The sequence below is a fragment of the Prionailurus viverrinus genome, chromosome E2, assembly GCF_022837055.1.
Source record: "Prionailurus viverrinus isolate Anna chromosome E2, UM_Priviv_1.0, whole genome shotgun sequence".
Lineage (NCBI taxonomy): Eukaryota > Metazoa > Chordata > Mammalia > Carnivora > Felidae > Prionailurus > Prionailurus viverrinus.
Window position 1 is genome coordinate 51,138,988 of NC_062575.1, and position 18,635 is coordinate 51,157,622.

Sequence of the window (18,635 nt, forward strand, 5' to 3'; positions counted from 1 at the left end):
CACACTCACACACACACACACACATATACACACACACCTGGCTGTGGGCCCTATTTGCTCATCCCCAGCATATTAAAGCACACCCACATCCCTCATTAGGTAAAATTCATACGCGCAATCTCGCTTGGCAAAAGGGTGTATTCTGTGCCGACTTAATCAATTGCTAATCTTTACTTGGCCCTTTGTCCAGCATTTCGGAGCCCATTTATTTTATTTTATTTTTATTTTTATTTATTTTTACTTTTTTTTAATGTTAGTTATTTTTGAGAGAAAGACAGTGCGTGAGCAGGGGAGGGGCAGAGAGAGAGGGAGACACAGAATCTGAAACAGGCTCCAGGCCCTGAGCTGTCAGCACAGAGCCCGACGCGGGGCTCGAACTCACAGACCGGGAGATCATGACCTGAGCCGAAGCCGGATGCTCAACCGACTGAGCCACCCAGGCGCCCCGGAGCAAATTTATTTTTTAAGCATTTTCCTGAAAACTGCCACCCCACCCCATCCCCAAACCCCAACCCCTGCCCCCTACCCCCCCAGAGCTCTCAGGTTAGAAAGGCACAGGGACAGAGAAGACGGACAGCAAGCAGTTCATGGAGTGAGTGCCCCCTCTGCTTTTGAAGAGAGGCTCAGACTCAGGGGCAATTACGTGAAAACCACCAAAGACACCAGTCTGCTTCCGGTCACCTGGCCGAAAGCAGAAGATTGGAAAATGCCAGGTGCCGGTGAGGCTATGGGTACCCGAGAAGAAGCACATTCTTGGGGCACCCGGGGGGCTCAGTCGCTTAAGAGTCTGATTCGGCTCAGGTCATGATCTCACAGTTCGTGAGTTTCAGCCCCTTGTCGGGCTCTGTGCAGACAGCTCAGAGCCTGGTGCCTGCTTTGGATTCTGTGTCTCCCTCTCTCTCTGCCCCTCCCCCGCTTGAGCTCTGTTTCTCTCTCTTTCTCTCTCTCTCTCTCTCTCTCTCTGAAATAAATAAACATTAAAAAATAAAAAAAATTAAAAAACCCAGCACACTCTCTTCAGGAGTGTGGACTGGATCACTCTTATGAAGAGCATCCTGGAAGTTTCTAGTGACATTAAGTATTTGGGTGCCCCGCGTCCCAGCGGTCCCCTATCTGGCACCGTGCGGGGACCAGAGAAACATCTGGGAAGATGGATGAGGACGTTCACTACAGAAGCAGCCTAGCTGTCCATCACCGGCGGGGGTGGGGGTGGGGGTTGAAAAAATAAAGCGAGGAACCCCATGCAGCCACAGAAAGAACCAGCTAGATGTTCAGGAAACGGTTTGGAGAGATGTAACAGTGTAGCGCTGAGTGGAAAAGAAACAGGAGATGCATTGGGTGGTGTCATTCATTGATGTAAAATTCGAACACACACACGTGGAACGGCCTTGTGTGTTTGACCTCTTTTATGTCTGAGGACAACTCCAAGCACGTCCGGGGATGCTTATGGAGGATGGAGGACAGGACAGAGGATGGAGAACAAAGGTGGGAGATAGGGGCGCCTGGCTGGCTCAGTATGTGGAACTTGTGACTCTTGATCTCAAGGTTGTGAGTTCAAGCCCCATACTGGTTATAAAGATGACTTAAAAATAAAATCTAAAAAAAAAAAAAAAAAAAAAGGTGGGGGGGGGGTGCGCCTGAGTGGCTCAGTCAGTCGACAGTCTGACTTTGGCTCAGATCATAATCTTGCAGTCAGTGAGTTCGAGCCCCGCGTCGGGCTCTGTGCTGATAGCTAGGAGCCTGGAGCCTGCTTCCGATTCTGTCTCTCTCTCTCTCTCTCTCTGCCCCTCAGCTGCTCATACTGTCTCTCTCAAAGTAAATAAACATTAAAAAAAATTTTTTTAGGGGCACTCGGGTGGCTCAGTCAGTTGGGCATCCGACTTCGGCCCAGGTCGCGATCTGACAATTCATGAGTTCGAGCCCCACGTCGGGCTCTGTGCTGACAGTTTGGAGCCTGGAGCCTGCTTCGGAGTCTGTGTCTCCTTCTCTCTCTGCCCCTCCCCTGCTCATGCACTCTCTCTCTCAGAAAGAAACATTTAAACATTTTTTCCCCCACTTTTTTTTTAAAGGTGGGAAATAAATATAACCCTCTGTACTTAATGCACCATTTCCCCCTGCCCTAATCAGCCCTCCAAACTCCTTATACCCTCTTCCCACTCAGAAGCCAGAGGGATCCTGTTAGAACACAAGTCACATCACACCCTTCCTCTCCTCAGAACCCTCTCACCACCCTCAGAGGAAAACTCAAAAGATCTTATGAGAGTCTGTCAGCTTTTCACTACCTGGCCAGGTCACCCCTACGGCTTTTTCCCCTCCCTCGTGTGCAACTCCTCAGCCTCGTCCAACACACTGAGCAGGCTCCTACCCCAGGGCCTTTGCACTCGCTGCCCACCCTGCCTGGAACGTTCTCCCCGCAGATGTCCAGCTATCTGCCTGGCTCACTCCTCTTCTTCATTCAGGTGTCTGTTCAACAGCCGTGTCCCCGTTGTGGCCCCTCCCAGACTGCTCTCCCACCGCCCTGCTACCTCCTTATCTGCCTGTCTTTCCAGTATTTGCCACCCTCTAATATATATCTCTTTGGTTACTTGTTTACTGCCTGTGTCTCCCACTGCTGGAAGTCAAGTTCACGGAGGCGGTCTTGTCTCCTGCAGTGCCCCCCCCCGAGTGCCCAGGACAGTACCTGGAGCACAGTGAGAGCTCCAACAATGCTGCTGCTTCTTCTGCTTCTTCTTCTTTTTACTTTATTTATTTTGAGAGAGAGAACAGGGGATGGGCCAAGAGAGGGGGAGAGACAGAATCCCAAGCAGGCTCTGTGCTGTCAGTGCAGAACCTGACATGGGGCTCAAGCTCATGAACCATGAGATCATGACCTGGGCCGAAACCAAGAGCCAGACGCTTAACAGACTGAGCCACCCAGGCGCCCTTCGTTCATTCTAATTTTAAGATTTTCTTTTTACGTTTTATTTTTTAAATGCTTGTTTTTAATTTTATTTTTTTTTAATTTTTTTAACGTTTTTTATTTATTTTTGAGACAGAGAGAGACAGAGCATGAACGGGGGAGGGTCAGAGAGAGGGAGACACAGAATCCAAAACAGGCTCCAGGCTCTGAGCTGACAGCACAGAGCCCGACGCGGGGCTCGAACTCACTGAACGCGAGATCGTGACCTGAGCCGAAGTCGGCCGCTCAACCGACTGAGCCACCCAGGCGCCCCTTTAATTTTATTTTTGAGAGAGAGAGAGAGAGAGAGAGAGAGAGCAAGCAAGGGAGGTGCAGGGGGGCGGGGGGGGGGGAAGGACCCGGAGCAGGCTCTGTGCTGACAGCAGAGAGCCCGATGCGGGGCTTGAACTCACCAACCGCAAGAACGTGACCTGAGCAGAAATGGGCCGCTCAACTGAGCCACTCAGGCGCCCCTCTTTTTACACTTTGTATTTAGAGCCAATATGTTTGTTCTCAGGTTTACAAACTTAACCTTCAGGACCTCAGAGAGCAAATAGCCCTGATCACACCAAAACAAAAAACAAACAACAACAACAAAAAACACCCAGAGAGCCCCGAGCATGTGTGTAGGAGCATTCACACTCCACACTTGGGGGGGGGGGGGGGGAGGAGGTGGCCCACCCAGCGGGCAGGGCAAGGATGGGGGACTCCAGTGGGCACCTGGCTTGGGGTAGCTAGTCCGGGAGGGCTCCCTGGAGGAGGCGACACAGCACCTGCAACCCAGAAGACAATCCGGAAGTAGTCAGCGAGAGCCGGGGAACAGCGTGCGAAGCCGCCCAACTTTCGTCCCCATGCATGTTCGCCAGGAACCACGCGACTGGAAAACTGGATACAAAAGCGAATGGGCAGAGCCATTTTGGAGAACAGTTTGGCGGGTCCTCAAAGCGTGCCACGGAGCTCCCGGCGGTCCCATGAGTGGGCGTCTATCCACCCAGGGGAACCGCACACAGGTTCACGCAAAAACGTACGCGTGGATGGTCACGGCAGTGGTGCTTCCACTGGAACAACCCAAATGCCCAGGAACTGAGAAACGGATAAGCAAATCCACATGGCGTGTGTAGATGCGTATCCGCGCCGTGAATATTATTCTGCCAGAAAAAGGAAGGAAGCGCCCTCACACACCACGCAAAAGACCACGTAGTGTCTGTTTCCCTTCCCATGATGCCCGGGATAGGGAAACCCACAGAAACAGAAGGTCCATCGGCAGTCTTTGGCCCCTGCTGGGCCAGGGGGGGAGAAGGCAACGGAAGTGACCCTAATGGGCTAATGGGAATGGAAGTTTCCTTTCGGGGTGATGAAAACGTTCTGGAATCGGAGGGCGGTGATGGTTGCACAACTCGGCAAACGTACTAGAAAACATCCAATCGCACCCTTGAGGAGGGCGAGTTTTACGGTTCGCGAATATCCCCGTTTTTAAAAATTAACGAAAGGAGAATTTCCCCGGGCGGAAGGCAGAAAGAAGAGATAACAGAGGGGGACGTTTCAACCTCTTTTCTGCCCCGGGCTTCCCTGCCAGAACCCGGAGGCACAGAGGAAGGAGGTGAGCACTTAGGAGTGCTGGAAGGGAGGCGGGTTAGGGGATTGAGGAGGGAGGGGATGGGGTCTGGACTGGGGGAGAGTGATTTTGGGGTCTGGGGGTCTCTTGGACACGTCACTGCAGGCTCAGAGGTGCCCTCTGCCCTGTGGGCTCACGGGGCCTGCCACTCCCAAACCCGCTCTCTCTTGTGACCTCCGTCTCTGTGCCCATCACCCCACTCCCAAGTTGTTATTGAGCTGACTCTGAGGTCTGCCCTGAACGACCTTCAGCCTGTTCCTGTCCCCAGGATGGACAAACATTGCAAACAGCAAACAGCCCACACTGACCTTGGACCTGGGGCAGGGGTCAGAGACCTCCCCCAGACCCACCCTGCTGCCAGCCCTGCTCCAACCACCCTCTTGGCCTCCGGGACTCAGGTGGGGGAGGTGCGGCGGGGCATGTCCTGGCTTGGCTAGATCTGAGACAGCTGGGTTCAAATGCACCCCTTGCTGTTCGAGGAGCCATTGGTAAGTGGACTCCCCTCCCACGCCCCCAAGCGTGGAGGAACGATAAAGGTGCCCACCTCAGAGCTCTGTTGTGTTACATCAACAAGTTAAGGTGCCAAAGCCCTGCTGTGGCCCCTGGTGCCTAGCGTGTGCTCAGAAAAACACAGGCTTAATCAACAGCCACTGACCTTGACCCAGCACCTCTGGTGCCTCTCGTGGTAATTTACATAAACGGTCTCCTCTACTCTCTGGGATAGGTAGTCCATGATTCTCAGTCGTGGATGAAGCAACCGGCCCAGAGAGGTTAAGCAACTCGCACCGGGTCACACAGCAGGGAGGATGAGGAGCAAGGCTCTGAACCCCCACCTCGTGCTTCTTGTAACACAAGGCATGGTGAGTTTTTCTTTTTTCCTTTTTTCTCATGGTCAAATACATCACATACAATTTACCATTTTAGCCATTTTAGGGGTACATTAAGTTGCACCCTCCATCCCTGGAACTTTCTCAACATCCCAAACAGAAATTCAAGGAGGTGTGTGTGTGTTTTAATGTTTATTTCTGTATTTATTTTGAGAGAGAGGGCACAAGTGAGGGAGGAGCAGAGAGAGAGAGAGAGAGAGAGAGAATCCCTAGCAGGCTCCGCACTGTCAGCACAGAGCCCCAGGCGGGGCTTGAACCCGCGAGCTGTGAGATCACGACCTGAGCCGAACTGGGGAGTCGGACCGAGCCGCCCATGCGCCCGTCCCGGAGGTTTTATTTTGTGATTCTGTTAGTGAGGAACTGCTGGGCACATTCGTTGTGCACCTGCTGCGTGCCAGAGCCCGTTCTGCTGGAAGCCGCTGGGTCAGGACCAAGCTGTACAGTGTCGCCCCTTATCTGTGGGGGATGCACTCCAAGACCCCCAGTGGACACTTGAAACCACAGATAGTGAGTGCCAAGCCCTAGATACACTGATTTTTCCTATCGGAGCACCCCTATGATGCAGTTTAACTTTTAAAATCAGACAGTAAGAGGGGCGCCTGGGTGGCGCAGTCGGTTAAGCGTCCGACTTCAGCCAGGTCACGATCTCGCGGCCCATGAGTTCGAGCCCCGCGTCAGGCTCTGGGCTGATGGCTCAGAGCCTGGAGCCTGTTTCCGATTCTGTGTCTCCCTCTCTCTCTGCCCCTCCCCCGCTCATGCTCTGTCTCTCTCTGTCTCAAAAATAAATAGAAAAATTAAAAACTGCGCTCACCCTTCTCGTGATGATGTGAGAGGATAGGACGTCCACGTGATGAGATGAAGTGATGGCAATGACATAGACCCTGTGACACAGTATTAGGTGATTATTGACCTGCTGGCATATTGTCAGGTCATCCGCTTCCAAACCTTAGTTGACCTTGGGTCACTGACACTGTGCATAAAGGTGAGGCGGGGGGGGAGGGGGGGCTACTGTCTACTTGTTCGGGTTGTGGCCAAGCGGGGTGGGGGGGGGGGGGTTGTCAGATTCACCGCATAAAAATACAGCCTCCCCGGGGGCGCCTGGGTGGCTCAGTCAGTTAAGCAACCGACTCCTGGTTTCGGCTCAGGTCACGATCTTGCAGTTCGTGAGATCGAGCCCCACATCGGGCTTTGTGATGATAGAGCAGAGCCTGTGGGATTCTCTCTCTCTCTCTCCCTCTCTCTGCCACTCCCCTGCATACATGCTGTCTCCCTCTCCCTCTCAAAATAAATAAACCTTAGGGGCGCCTGGGTGGCGCAGTCGGTTAGGCGTCCGACTTCAGCCAGGTCACGATCTCGCGGTCCGGGAGTTCGAGCCCCGCGTCAGGCTCTGGGCTGATGGCTCGGAGCCTGGAGCCTGTTTCCGATTCTGTGTCTCCCTCTCTCTCTGCCCCTCCCCCGTTCATGCTCTGTCTCTCTCTGTCCCAAAAATAAATAAACGTTGAAAAAAAAAAATAAAATAAATAAATAAAAAATAAATAAACCTTAAAAAAATGTTTTAAAAAAAGGACTGGCTCCTGGTTAGATTTGAATATCAGATAAGTAACAAATAATTTCTAGTATAATTCCCCAATATTGCATGGGACATACTTATATCAAAAGAAAAACTTATTATTTATCTGAATTCACATGGGCATCCTCTATTTTACTCGGCAACCCTGGACCAAAGAATCCAGTCCATGGTCCCCTGGCCAGGCTGTGTGCCCTGAGTTATGGCTGGGTCCTCCGAGAGATAAAGGCTCATTTCCTTCCTTCGTTCCTTCATTCGTTCCTCCCTTCCGCTCTCCTCCTCCTCTCTCTTCTTTCTTTCTTTCTCTCTTTCCTTTCTCTATTTCTTTCTTCTTTTTGCTCATTTTCTTTCTGCCTAGTATTGGGCCTGAGCCTGACATTGACAACCTCTTACTACGCGCACCTGGAACTTTCTCTCACAGAGCCTCACGCAGCCTTCACACGGACTCTAGGAGGCAGGTGCTTCATACTATCCCCACTTTACAGATGAAAACAGTGAGGCCCAGAGAAGATCTGGGAATTGCCCAGATCACACGGCGAGAGTGTGTCTGGCCTAGAGCCCAGTGCCCAAGGGTCTTCAATATGAAGGAAGTAATCATAAACAGCCATGGTCCGAGAGCACCTCCGTTGCCGGGCTCCTTGTTAAGACCTCTCCTTGCAGCATTTCATTCCATTAAAGCCCTGCCTGGAGTATGGACTGTGGGCCCATTTTTCAGAGCGGGAAACTGAGGCCAGAAAGAGGGGCCAGCTCATGAGGTGGAGCCAGGATTTGAACACCAGTCAGCGTCCGAGGCCAAAGAGCCGGCTGTCTTCCCCGGTCAGGCCAAAGTGCTGGGAGGGGAGGAAGGAGGGAGGCCAGCAGGGGCGGGTGAGGCCTCTGCTTGTCACTGTCACCTGGGCCCCTCTCTCTGAAGTCCCTGCCAAGGGGCGTGGGGAGGCAGCCAGGGGAGGGCTCTGCTCCGCGTAGTCTCCCCCTCCCCCAGCCTGGAGAGCTGAGCGCAGAGGAACAGAGGAGCAGAGCCCCCAGAAATGTTGGTTCCTGGACGCAGGCCCCAGGCCCTGCCCTCCGTCTGCTTCTGCATTCTGGTCTTGGCCTGTGTCGTGGGTGAGGAAGGAAGGGATGGGCGGGCGCGGGGACCCTGCAGTCGTGCGAGGTGTGAGTGTGACGGTCCGGACGGCACGCAGGTTTGTAGACGCGCGCGCGGGCCTGGAGCTCGCGTGCTTTGTCCTACGCACACGCAGATGTGTGTGCGTTTCCGGGCGAACGGGTCCACGGGGGCCGTGCGCGAGGGGTGTCCTTGGGGCGGGTACAAACGACAGTGGTAAATGTGTGTGTGCACGTGTGCCTTTACGGGGTATTTATGCCAAGGATTTGAGCGCGTGGACGCTGTGAGGGTGTCTGTAGGCGCTGGCGTGCGAGCGTGCCTCGGCTTTGCACGCGCATTTAAAATGGTAACACTTAACGTAGTGCCTCCAATGTGCAAGGGGCTATTCCTAGTGCCTTATGCGTGTTCGGTGTTAGCGCCAAGTCCTCCCAGGAATCCTGGCCTTATCCCATTCTGCAGAAGGGGAAACTGAGTTTTGAAGACGTGCACCGTTGGCTTGAGCACACTGCCGGGCCCATGGGTGCCTCTGCGCATGCGTGCGCCTGTGCGCCCGTGTGACGCCTGGGATCTGTAGGTGAGGCTTCGCCCGGGGGGCGTGAGCGCCGCGCAGGGAGGTGCGTGCAAGGACGTAAAGTGCCCTCTGAGGCACGACCCCGGCCCCGGGGAGGAACGGACGACGCAGCCCTGCCAACCTCCTTCCCTAGGGCTGGAAAGTCCTCTGAGCTCTCCCTCCATTGCATGCGGAGGTGGTTCGGACAGCGTGGGGGGCGGGGGTGTGTGTCACAGGAGAACCGAGGGGGCAGCAAGATCGGGCAGTAAAGGAGGCCTCGAGAGGGGGACAGGCTGAGGGGGAAAAGCCACAGGCAGACAGAGGGGTGACAGGAGGGGCCGTGGGCACGGAGGGTGACAGGGAATCGACGGATGGCTCAAAGGGGGACAAGTGCTCAAAGGGACAGAAAAGGTGAAGACCAGGAGTGATGTCAAGGGGTCACCCTTGGGCCACCGGGAGCGATAGTGACGGCGAGCATGGAGGGGAAGGGAGGAGGAAGGATTCTTGGGTCCCAGCCCAGCCATGTTACCCTCCGGTCCCACCTAGCATGCCAGCAAGAAGTGCCTGCAGCAACCCCGAGTATGCCACCGGAGCTGGTGGATAGTCCTTGGAGCCTGATGAAGGACAAGGTGAAGACACTGGTGACCAGGACCAGAGAGAAGTGGCAGTGGTTCTGGTGAGTGTGTGCAGCAGGGCTTGGGGGGTGGACTCCTGGGTCTGAGGGAGGAGGGGCTGGGGGCCTGGACTCCTGGGTCTGAGGGGGGCGAGGCTGAGAGTCTAGACCCCTGGGTCAGCAGGAGAACCCGGGTCAGAGGGGGGAAAAGGGCAGGGCCCGCACTCTTGGGCTCTGAGTGGGGTAAGGCCCGAGGGAGGGGGATGAAGGGGGCGGGAGTCTTGGGAGTTGCCGGGGTCTCACGGTTTTGTCCCTCCTCTGCAGGGGACCCGAGGCCTTCCAGGGCTTTGTGCAGGCCTACTACAAAGACCACCTGAAGGATCTGAGGCTCCGCACCCAGGCCTGGCTCCGCAGCTCCAGGGACAGCCTCCTGAACAAGGCCCACAGCCTGTGCCCCCAGCTTCTGTGCAGGGACGGTGACAAGAATTAAAGTGTTTACAGCCTCCACAATAAAGAAATGCTTCTCTGTGTCCCTGTCTTAATCCATCCCCAGCGTGACCACCCCCAGCAGTTAACGATTAGAGGAAGGGACACCTGTCAAGGGAGGGACAGTGGGGGGGGGGGCCCTGAGGAGAAAGAGTCGGGGGATGATCCCTTCCCCCAGCCCTGAGACCCACCACTGTGGGAATGTGGGGGGGCAGGAGACACCGGGCAACTCAATTTGGGATGGAAGGTGAAGGCTGGAGTGCAGGCGGGGTCAGCAGGTCCCCACAGAGACCCCTATGCCTTTGCTTCCTATGTGGGGGAAACCCCAGACCCCTTTTCTGGTCTGAACCCCAAGGACCCCCAACCGCTCCACAGCACCCACCTGGCCCCCTGTATCTCCCGGGAGAGAACCTTGCGGGGGGTGGGGGGGGCTCCCTCTGGCTTGACCCCGGGGATGATGTCACTGCCCTCTCTGCCCCACCCCACCCCCTCAGCGGTCCTGTTGGCCAGGACTTTGGCCTAGGGGACAAGGTGGGGGTGGTGGCTGCGGAGGGGAGGTGGGTCCCAAGAGCTATAAAGACCTTCTCTGCACGCGTGGAGCCCGTGAGGACAGCCTGCCAGAGTCGGGTAAGAGAGGGCCCGAAATGGAAAAATGGAAAAGGGGAAGGGTCAGCGGGGAGGGGGCAGAGGTGATTAAATCAGAAACCGCAAGAGTCACGACATTCGTTGGATTCCTCTGTTGGGATCACAGAATTTAAATTTTTTTTTTCAACGTTTTTTATTTACTTTTGGGACAGAGAGAGACAGAGCATGAACGGGGGAGGGGCAGAGAGAGAGGGAGACACAGAATCGGAAACAGGCTCCAGGCTCTGAGCCGTCAGCCCAGAGCCCGACGCGGGGCTCGAACTCACGGACCGCGAGATCGTGACCTGGCTGAAGTCGGACGCTCAACCGACTGCGCCACCCAGGCGCCCCGGGATCACAGAATTTAGAGTCATAGACTGTTTCCCCCTGCTGATGTCCCTCGAGGTCTGACCTCCACCTTATCTCCAAATCGCAAGTGACAACAGGGCCTGGGAACCGTGTGCCTCAGAGCCGAGAGCCTCTGTCATAGGGTTGGGGTGAAGACAGATGGAATTACATGTAGAACAGGGCCCAGGGCATCAGAAACATACTCATCCAGTGGTGGGTTCTTTTTTTTATTAAAAAAAAAAAAATTGTTTTACATTTTTTTAAATGTTTATTTATTTTCGCGAGAAAGAGACAGAGTGTGCAGGGGGGAGGGACGGGGGTGGGGGGCGCGGAACACAGATTCCGAAGCAGGCTCCAGGCTCCGAGCTGTCAGCACAGAGCCCGACACGGGGCTCCAACTCAAGATCATGACCTAGGTCGAAGTCAGACGCCCAACAGACGGACAGAGCCACCTAGGCACCCCCAGTGGTTGGGTTCTTAACTGAGCCTGGGACCCTGCAAGACTGGGTCTCGGCATAAGTGTCACCCTCTGCTAAGGCTTTCCCAGGCTCCGTGACACACCCTCCCCCCTCCAGAGCGCTCCCCACCATACGACCCGCTGTGTATTTTTCTCAGTTAATATTGTTGATCGTGTATCTCTCTCCCAATGGCTTCGTAGACAGGCAGGGCTGTTGCTGTGTTCACAGCTGGGCCCCAGAACTGTGTTCGGTACACAGTAGGTGCTTCCTGAGCGAATGAGGGGATGTTGGAATTAAGGTGTTAAAATCAGGAGCAGAATCATGAAATGTTAGACTATGAGCCCCAAGCCAATGCATTAGCACCCGGAACTCAGCTGGGGAGGTGGAGGGGCAGGGAAGCCAGCCTCTCCCCCTGGAGTTTCCGGGGAGGGGGGACCCCAGGACTAGACGTCACCAGGGGCCCTGTCCCACAGCCTCCTCAGTGTTCCAGGTCTTCTGACGCCATGGGCACCCGATGCCTCCTGGTTCTGCTTCTTGTCCTTCTGGTATTGAGAGGCGGTGAGTGTGGTCGGCAGGGGGCGGAGGGTCTGTGAGGGGGATGGGATGACCCCCCCCCCCAAGCATCTTCCCAGCCCAGTTCTCGCCTGGCCCTACCCCTGTCCCCCTCCTTCCCTGCCTCATTCTCCCCTGCTGCTGGTTCCTCAGCTCTCCTAAGGCACCCTCCCTCTGCAGATGTCCAGGGGGATGACATGGCCCGGCAAGATGAAGCCACGGGCCCCACCCTGCTCTCCCAGATGCAGGAATCACTCTACGGCTACTGGGGCTCAGCCAAAGCGGCCGCCCAGGACCTATACAAGAAGACATATCTGACCGCTGTGGATGAGAAAATCAGGTATCCACAAGCCACGCCCCCCCACCCCACCCAGGGGAACCAGGAGTCTGGGCCCTGAGCTCTGTCGGAACCCTGGATTCTGAGATCCCTGCCCTGTCCTACCTGGGGATCCAGGAGTTTGGGTTCCAGCCACCATCCCTCACAGGACACATGATTCTGGGCCCCAAGCCTCATCCTCCCTCAGACCTGGGGCCCAAGACCCGGGGCTCCTTCCTGCTCAGAGCCTCTGTCCTTTCTCCCCAGGGACATGTACAGCACAAGCACAGCAGCCGTGAGAATTTACACAGGGATTCTCACTGACCAGATACTTTCTATGCTGTCGGGAGACTCCTAGCAGCTGGGCCCCGACCGTGGGGGAGGGGACAGCCCAGACCCCAGGACTCCTCGGCTCCCTCCCGCGACCTACCCCTCACTTCTTAGCAGCTCTCGGCATCCTGTTCCCAATGCTAGCCTGACTTCTTATAAATAAATTAAAAACAAAAAAACATTTATTTTCTTCCATGTGGTTGCTTTTCGAAGACCTTAGAGGGCCAAGATGGCAGGACTGATTCAGTCCATTCAATACTTATCGAGTGCCCATTGGACGTATGCAGCCCTAACTCGATCATTGGGGATAAAGAGGTGAATAATAACATTGGATCGTCACAGCCACATTAGAGACTGTCCTGCACCAAGGTCTGGCTTTCTCACACGTAAAACAACCACGAACATCGCTAACCTGCTGTGGCCTCTGGCAGTCTCTAGGCCCTGGGCTGATGTTTTATTTATTTATTATTCATTATTTTTTTTAATGTGTATTTATTTTTAATTTTTTTCAACGTTTATTTATTTTTGGGACAGAGAGAGACAGAGCATGAACGGGGGAGGGGCAGAGAGAGAGGGAGACACAGAATCGGAAACAGGCTCCAGGCTCTGAGCCATCAGCCCAGAGCCCGACGCGGGGCTCGAACTCACGGACTGCGAGATCGTGACCTGGCTGAAGTCGGACGCTCAACCGACTGCGCCACCCAGGCGCCCCCATTATTTTTTTTAATGTGTATTTATTTTTAATTTTTTTTTCAACGTTTATTTATTTTTGGGATAGAGAGAGACAGAGCATGAACGGGGGAGGGGCAGAGAGAGAGGGAGACACAGAATCGGAAACAGGCTCCAGGCTCTGAGCCGTCAGCCCAGAGCCCGACACGGGGCTCCAACTCATGGACCGCGAGATCGTGACCTGGCTGAAGTCGGACGCCTAACCGACTGCGCCACCCAGGCGCCCCATGTGTATTTATTTTTGAGAGAGACAGAGACAGAATGCAAATGGGTTAGGGGCAGAGAGAGAGGGAGACCCAGAATCCAAAGCAGGCTCCAAGCCGTCAGCACAGAGCCTGATGCGGGGCTCGAACTCAGAGAGCTGTGGGATCATGACCTGAGCCAGAGTCAGACGCTCAACCCACTGAGCCACCCAGGCACCCCTGGGCTGATTTTTTTTTTTTAACGTTTATTTATTTATTTTTTTTTTTTTAAATTTTTTTTTCAACGTTTATTTTATTTTTGGGACAGAGAGAGACAGAGCATGAACGGGGGAGGGGCAGAGAGAGAGAGGGAGACACAGAATCGGAAACAGGCTCCAGGCTCTGAGCCATCAGCCCAGAGCCCGACGCGGGGCTCGAACTCACGGACCGCGAGATCGTGACCTGGCTGAAGTCGGACGCCCAACCGACTGCGCCACCCAGGCGCCCCAACGTTTATTTATTTTTGAGACAGAGAGAGAGACAGAACATGAACGGGGGAGGGGCAGAGAGAGAGGGAGACACAGAATCGGAAGCAGGCTCCAGGCTCTGAGCCGTCAGCCCAGAGCCCGACGTGGGGCTCGAACTCGCGGACCGGGAGATGGTGACCTGAGCTGAAGTCGGACGCTTAACCTTCTGAGCCACCCAGGCGCCCCTGGGCTGATGTTTTAAGTGTGCATCACAGTGAGGTATTTAATGGTCCTATGACAGGGGAAGACTGGTGCCCAGATGTCACTGCTGAGCATAGGAAGTCAGCGCCCAGCTTGTCTGGGACCCAAGAGAATGGATCCGTAAAAGCCGTGCCCTGTGACAATTCCTACACACTTGTCCCACAAATATTTATTGAGACCCTGCTAGGCTCAGGAGACACTACGGGGGAAAGACAGAGAGTCCTGCCCTCTGTGGTCTTTCCAAAAGCTATTCATTGGGTCCTGGCCCAATTCCACTCAGCTTGAGTGCTGATGGCTTTGTGGTATGTTTTGTTAGCTGCTCTCTCCTTATTAGCAATAGCGATATCATTTCCTGAGCTCCCGCTCAGGGTCAGGAGCTCTATTTTGTCTTGAAGCCACCAACAGAGAGGCTGGTGGTGAGGAGTAGGGAGGAAGCAGAGGAGGAGGACGACGACCAAAGGAGATGACTTCAAGTAACATTATGTGCAATGAAGAAAAGAAGAAGTGAGGAGATCCAGGCCTGGGAGCAGGCCCCTGGGGTAGGGGAGGGCATCCTGGCTGGGCTGGTCACGGGGGGATGCATCACAGTGCAGTGGTTTGGGGCTGTTGATGCCGGGAAGTGGGGGGCGGGGAGGAGGGTACTGGCTTGGCCCCCAGGTCCCCGCGGGGCAGTCAGTGGTTGGGAAATGGTATCTGGGCAGTGGGGGAATTGTAGGCAAAAAGCCCAGGGTGAACAAGAGCAGAGATCGTACAGAGAGGACAGCGCTGGGGCTCCTGGGCAGAAGGCTGGGGATCTGGACTTCTGGGTCCTCAGGAAATAGAGGGTGGTCCGGGGCCCCCAAGTCTCAGGGGTGGGGCTGCTGGCCTCCGAGGATCCAGGGCCTCTGTTTCTCCTAATCTGCTTGGCATTAACCTCCAGCCAGTCTTTCAGTGCTCTTGGGGCAGTTTTCCCAGGTCCTGAGGATGGGCAGCTGTGAGTCTAGTAGAAAACAGGGGCCTTGGGGAGGGATTGTGGGAAATGCCCCCAAGTCCCCAGGGCCTGGGAAGAGCTGAGGCTGCCAAACCCAGGGGGTGACGGGGAGGGGGGACCCTAGAGGAACAATCCCTGCTCTGTCCACTTGTTTCCCACGGACTCAAGCCAAACCAAACGACTGCCCAGGCCAGTTCTGCTTCCAACCAATCCTGGTGCCCTTCCTAGATTCCTCCTTCCTTTCTCAGGCCTCCACCCCAGTCCCACTGCCCTAGGACCCCAGAGTCCAGGCCCCTAGACTCCTCTTGCCTCACAACGCAGGAGTCTGGGCCCCCAGACTTCTTCTCCCTGGGACTCAGGAGACTGGACCTCCAGCCCCTTTTCCTCAGGACCCAAACGTTCAGGGCTCCAGCTCTCTTCTCCCTTAGAACCTGAAATCACAGCCTCTGGTTGGTGTTGGGCGCCCCCTAGTGGAGTGCAGAGTGGTCCTGGGCGGTGATTCAATTAGCAGTTAACAGAAATGGAAGAACTTTTCTGGTCATTCAACAGAAATGGGGGAGGGCTTTGCAGGGGTCCTAAGGTCACAGTCTAGCTCACTGACCCTCAAGCTCCGACAGATCGGGACTCTGCAGTTTATGAGACAGGAGGGCCGACTGGAGCTTTTATATCTAGAGTTAAAAGCAGAGATGAGGTTACATGAAGCTAGAGAAGATTAAGTTTCAAAGCCCTTCACTTGCCTGGGCTTTCTGTGGTCCTCTATTACAAACTACACACGTAATTTTGCACTGTTATTTATTATTAATTAATTAATTTATGTTTTTAGTGTTTATTTATTTTTGGAAGAGAGAGCGAGCACAAGCAGGGAAGGGGCAGGGGGAGGGGTGGACAGAGGCTCCAAGCAGACTCTGGGCTGACAGCAGAGAGCCTGATGTAGGGCTCCAAGCCACGAACCGTCAGATCATGCCCTGAGCTGAAGTTGGATGCTCAACCGACTGAGCCACCCAGGCGCCCCTAATTTTGCACTTTTGAGAAAGAGGCCGGCAAATCTCAGTCTGCCTCATGTCTGGTGGACTTAGTATGTTCATTTCATCCCTAGACTGCGCCTACAATTTTAGAGAATCGTTCTCACTACCCTTATTATATGGGAGAGAAGTGGACTGGGCAAGATGTTCTCTAAGGTTCCTTCTTGCCTTTGTGTTGGCTCTCAGATGTGTGTCATCCACCTGCTGCACGCAGACTTTCATCCTTTCACTTAGCAACCATCCCCTGGGGCAGTGCTGGAGGCAGAGCAGTGACCGTGAATGCCCTGGGCTTCCCCGCCCACTCCCACGGCAAGACATACCACACCCACCCCTGACAGCGATACACAAAATGGGCAGGGGGGGACTGGGGAGTCCTGGGATCTGGAAAGACTAGGAGACTGTGCCGGCACAGCCTGGGGGCCAGGGAGGGTTTCCAGGAGGAGGTGATATTACTACTGAGCTGGGACTAAGAGGAAAGTGAAGGAAGTAAACAATAAAATGAGAAATAAGTTAATTGGAGAATCCCAATGCAAAGCCTACTCTCCCTTCCGGGTAATATGTAAGGTTCATAATAACAGCGCACAATATTGATCGCTTACTAAGAGCAGGTGTGTATGTGTGTGTGTGGGGGGGGGTGGGGGTAGGGGGTGGGTGGGAGGTGCTTTACATTAGTGATCTCACTAGGTCTTTCCAAAAACCCAGAGAGGCAAAAGCGGGAGGGAAATGCTTAGTTTATAAAAGAAACCGAGGCCCAAAGAGATAATGTCACTTGTCTGGGATCGTATAGATGGTCAGTAGCACAACCAGGGTTTAAACACCTCCACTCCATTCATACATAAGGCTTAACAGCCGCTGACAGACTTCTGTCCTTTTCCGTCCTCCATACCATCCTCCCCAGAGCAGGGGTCACTCAACCCGTGTCCAGGCATGGAACTGTACAAACACACATAGCTAAGAAAAAGGATGAAGTTCTAAGAGCCCTTGAAGCCGAGTCCAGAGTTGCGAAATTGCTAGAAAGCAAAGACCACTCCGGAAACGCGCGTGCGGGGTAAACTCGGTGGCCCGAAGGGTTGGGAAGGGAACGACAGGGTCCGATTTGAAGGTGTGGTGGCCGTGAGAACCCTGAAATAATAACTTTGAATGCACAGAAAAATTATAACCTAAGGGGACTTGGAGGAAACGGTTCCTTTAGGAAGAGGGGTCTGAAGGCGATGACATTGGCCTAAGGTCTGCCCTCTGAGTCTCGGTACCGCGGCCAGGGAGGTTCCTTGAACACACGAAGGGCGTGTATTGAGCAGAACATTTTGAGGAGTTACGGTGGCCGGGAAAGCTCAAGAAACACGAAAACGGAAACGACTCGAAGAATCGGCCGAGCGAGGAAGGCAGGATGGCCTGCAAGGCTTCATATAAATGGAAGAAGCAGATTAACTCGAGGAAACAAAGGGAATGGAGCCCGTGGGACGCTGATACGCTGGCCGAGAAAGTCCGGGCGTTCCAAGCAGGGTGACGGTCTACTAGGTGAAAACAAACGTACGGCAGGGTGGTGGTTGGGGTACGGTGGCCGGGCTGGTTCTTTCTTAGCCGGAAGCGGCTCTTCTGAGAGGCGTGGCTTGAGCTGTCTTGCCGGATACGGTAGCTGGCGGGCCCGGCGAAGTGTGAAATCTCGCGCGATCGCGCTGGCGCCGTCGGGGACGGGGCGGGGCTGGCGGCGGGGGCGGGGACCCGGAGCGGGAAGATGGCGGCGGCGCAGGAGGCGGACGGGGCCGGCAGCGCCGTGGTTGCGGCCGGGGGAGGCGGCTCCGGTCAGGTACGGAGGCCGAGAGGGGCCTGAGGGGTTCTTCCCCACCCGGGGGGCCTCCCACGGGGCGTGTCCTGCCCCTTTTCGCGGAATCCCGTGCACTGGGGGCTCCTTGCCCAGAGGGACCTTGAGTACCGGGCCCAGGCGGGCCGGGCAGTCCTGGAGGCCGGACGGTGCGGGGAGCGGGGCCCTGTTGCACGCCGGGTCCCCTGCACGCTCGCGCTGGGCGGCCACCAGGCTCATGGCTCGAGCCGGGAGACAGTGGCGCGGAGGGGCGCAGACTTCTACCCAGGCGCCCTGGTTCTCGACTCTGCGATTCAGGCTCTAAGACCGTTCTTGAAGTGGACTGGCATTCAGAGTCTCCCTCGCAGTGCCTGAGATGTGGGCGATCATTGATTGATTGGGAGTTTTCTAGCTCTGGGGAAGTCAGGTAGTCATCGTGGGTAAGGGCACGGGCGGTGGAGACCGACAGACCCACTTTACAGACGGGAATCCAAGGAAGAGCGAGACTAAGGCTCTTGTAGAAGGTCACCCAGGTTGGGTTTGGGATCCATTCCGTGTAGCAATCCAGACATTGCTGACCCAGGGTGGTCAGGACTGGGAAGGGTGTTTATGCTTTGAGCATAAACTAATCCAAGGGGGGGGGGGTTAGCCCAGGTGGTGGTGACTTCTGACCCATTACTGTTTCAACTAAACTGAAGCTGCAGAACATACTAGTTCAGGCATCCACCCTTCAGGCATTTAGGGAATGGATGGAGTGACAGCAAGGTGCTGTCGACCCACCCACTGGGATGTCACTGACATGTGGGAGGCAGCA

The 18,635-nt window shown here is 55.0% G+C and overlaps 3 protein-coding genes across 5 annotated transcripts in view; all 3 read left to right on the plus strand.

Moving 5' to 3' along the window:
- The first annotated feature begins 8,021 nt into the window (after positions 1-8,021).
- APOC4 (apolipoprotein C4) lies at positions 8,022-9,804 on the plus strand. The gene is made up of 3 exons (XM_047834154.1): positions 8,022-8,111; positions 9,209-9,338; positions 9,600-9,804. Exons 1-3 carry the CDS (start codon positions 8,036-8,038, stop codon positions 9,763-9,765), a joined length of 372 nt encoding a protein of 123 aa, XP_047690110.1. The 5' UTR covers positions 8,022-8,035; the 3' UTR covers positions 9,766-9,804.
- Positions 9,805-11,694: 1,890 nt separating this feature from the next.
- APOC2 (apolipoprotein C2) lies at positions 11,695-12,417 on the plus strand. Its single transcript, XM_047834155.1, has 3 exons — positions 11,695-11,749; positions 11,924-12,083; positions 12,327-12,417. Exons 1-3 carry the CDS (start codon positions 11,695-11,697, stop codon positions 12,415-12,417), a joined length of 306 nt encoding a protein of 101 aa, XP_047690111.1.
- Positions 12,418-17,714: 5,297 nt separating this feature from the next.
- The window catches only part of CLPTM1 (CLPTM1 regulator of GABA type A receptor forward trafficking), a 32,122-nt gene continuing 31,201 nt past the window's right edge, over positions 17,715-18,635 (plus strand). For 2 of the 3 annotated variants that reach the window (XM_047836272.1, XM_047836273.1), the window contains exon 1: positions 17,715-17,827. In XM_047836272.1, coding sequence (XP_047692228.1) covers positions 17,756-17,827 — 72 coding nt within the window. In that variant the 5' untranslated portion in view covers positions 17,715-17,755. The remainder of the gene's footprint in view (positions 17,828-18,635) is intronic. The other variant, XM_047836271.1, reaches the window with a different exon arrangement.

Coding starts and splice junctions, on each gene's coding strand:
- APOC4 (XM_047834154.1), top strand. CDS start 8,036: ATGTTGGTTCCTGGACGCAGGCCCCAGGCCCTGCCCTCCGTCTGCTTC. Junction 8,112..9,208: donor GGTCTTGGCCTGTGTCGTGG/GTGAGGAAGGAA, acceptor GGTCCCACCTAG/CATGCCAGCAAGAAGTGCCT. Junction 9,339..9,599: donor GAGAAGTGGCAGTGGTTCTG/GTGAGTGTGTGC, acceptor CCTCCTCTGCAG/GGGACCCGAGGCCTTCCAGG.
- APOC2 (XM_047834155.1), top strand. CDS start 11,695: ATGGGCACCCGATGCCTCCTGGTTCTGCTTCTTGTCCTTCTGGTATTG. Junction 11,750..11,923: donor CCTTCTGGTATTGAGAGGCG/GTGAGTGTGGTC, acceptor CTCCCTCTGCAG/ATGTCCAGGGGGATGACATG. Junction 12,084..12,326: donor GCTGTGGATGAGAAAATCAG/GTATCCACAAGC, acceptor CTTTCTCCCCAG/GGACATGTACAGCACAAGCA.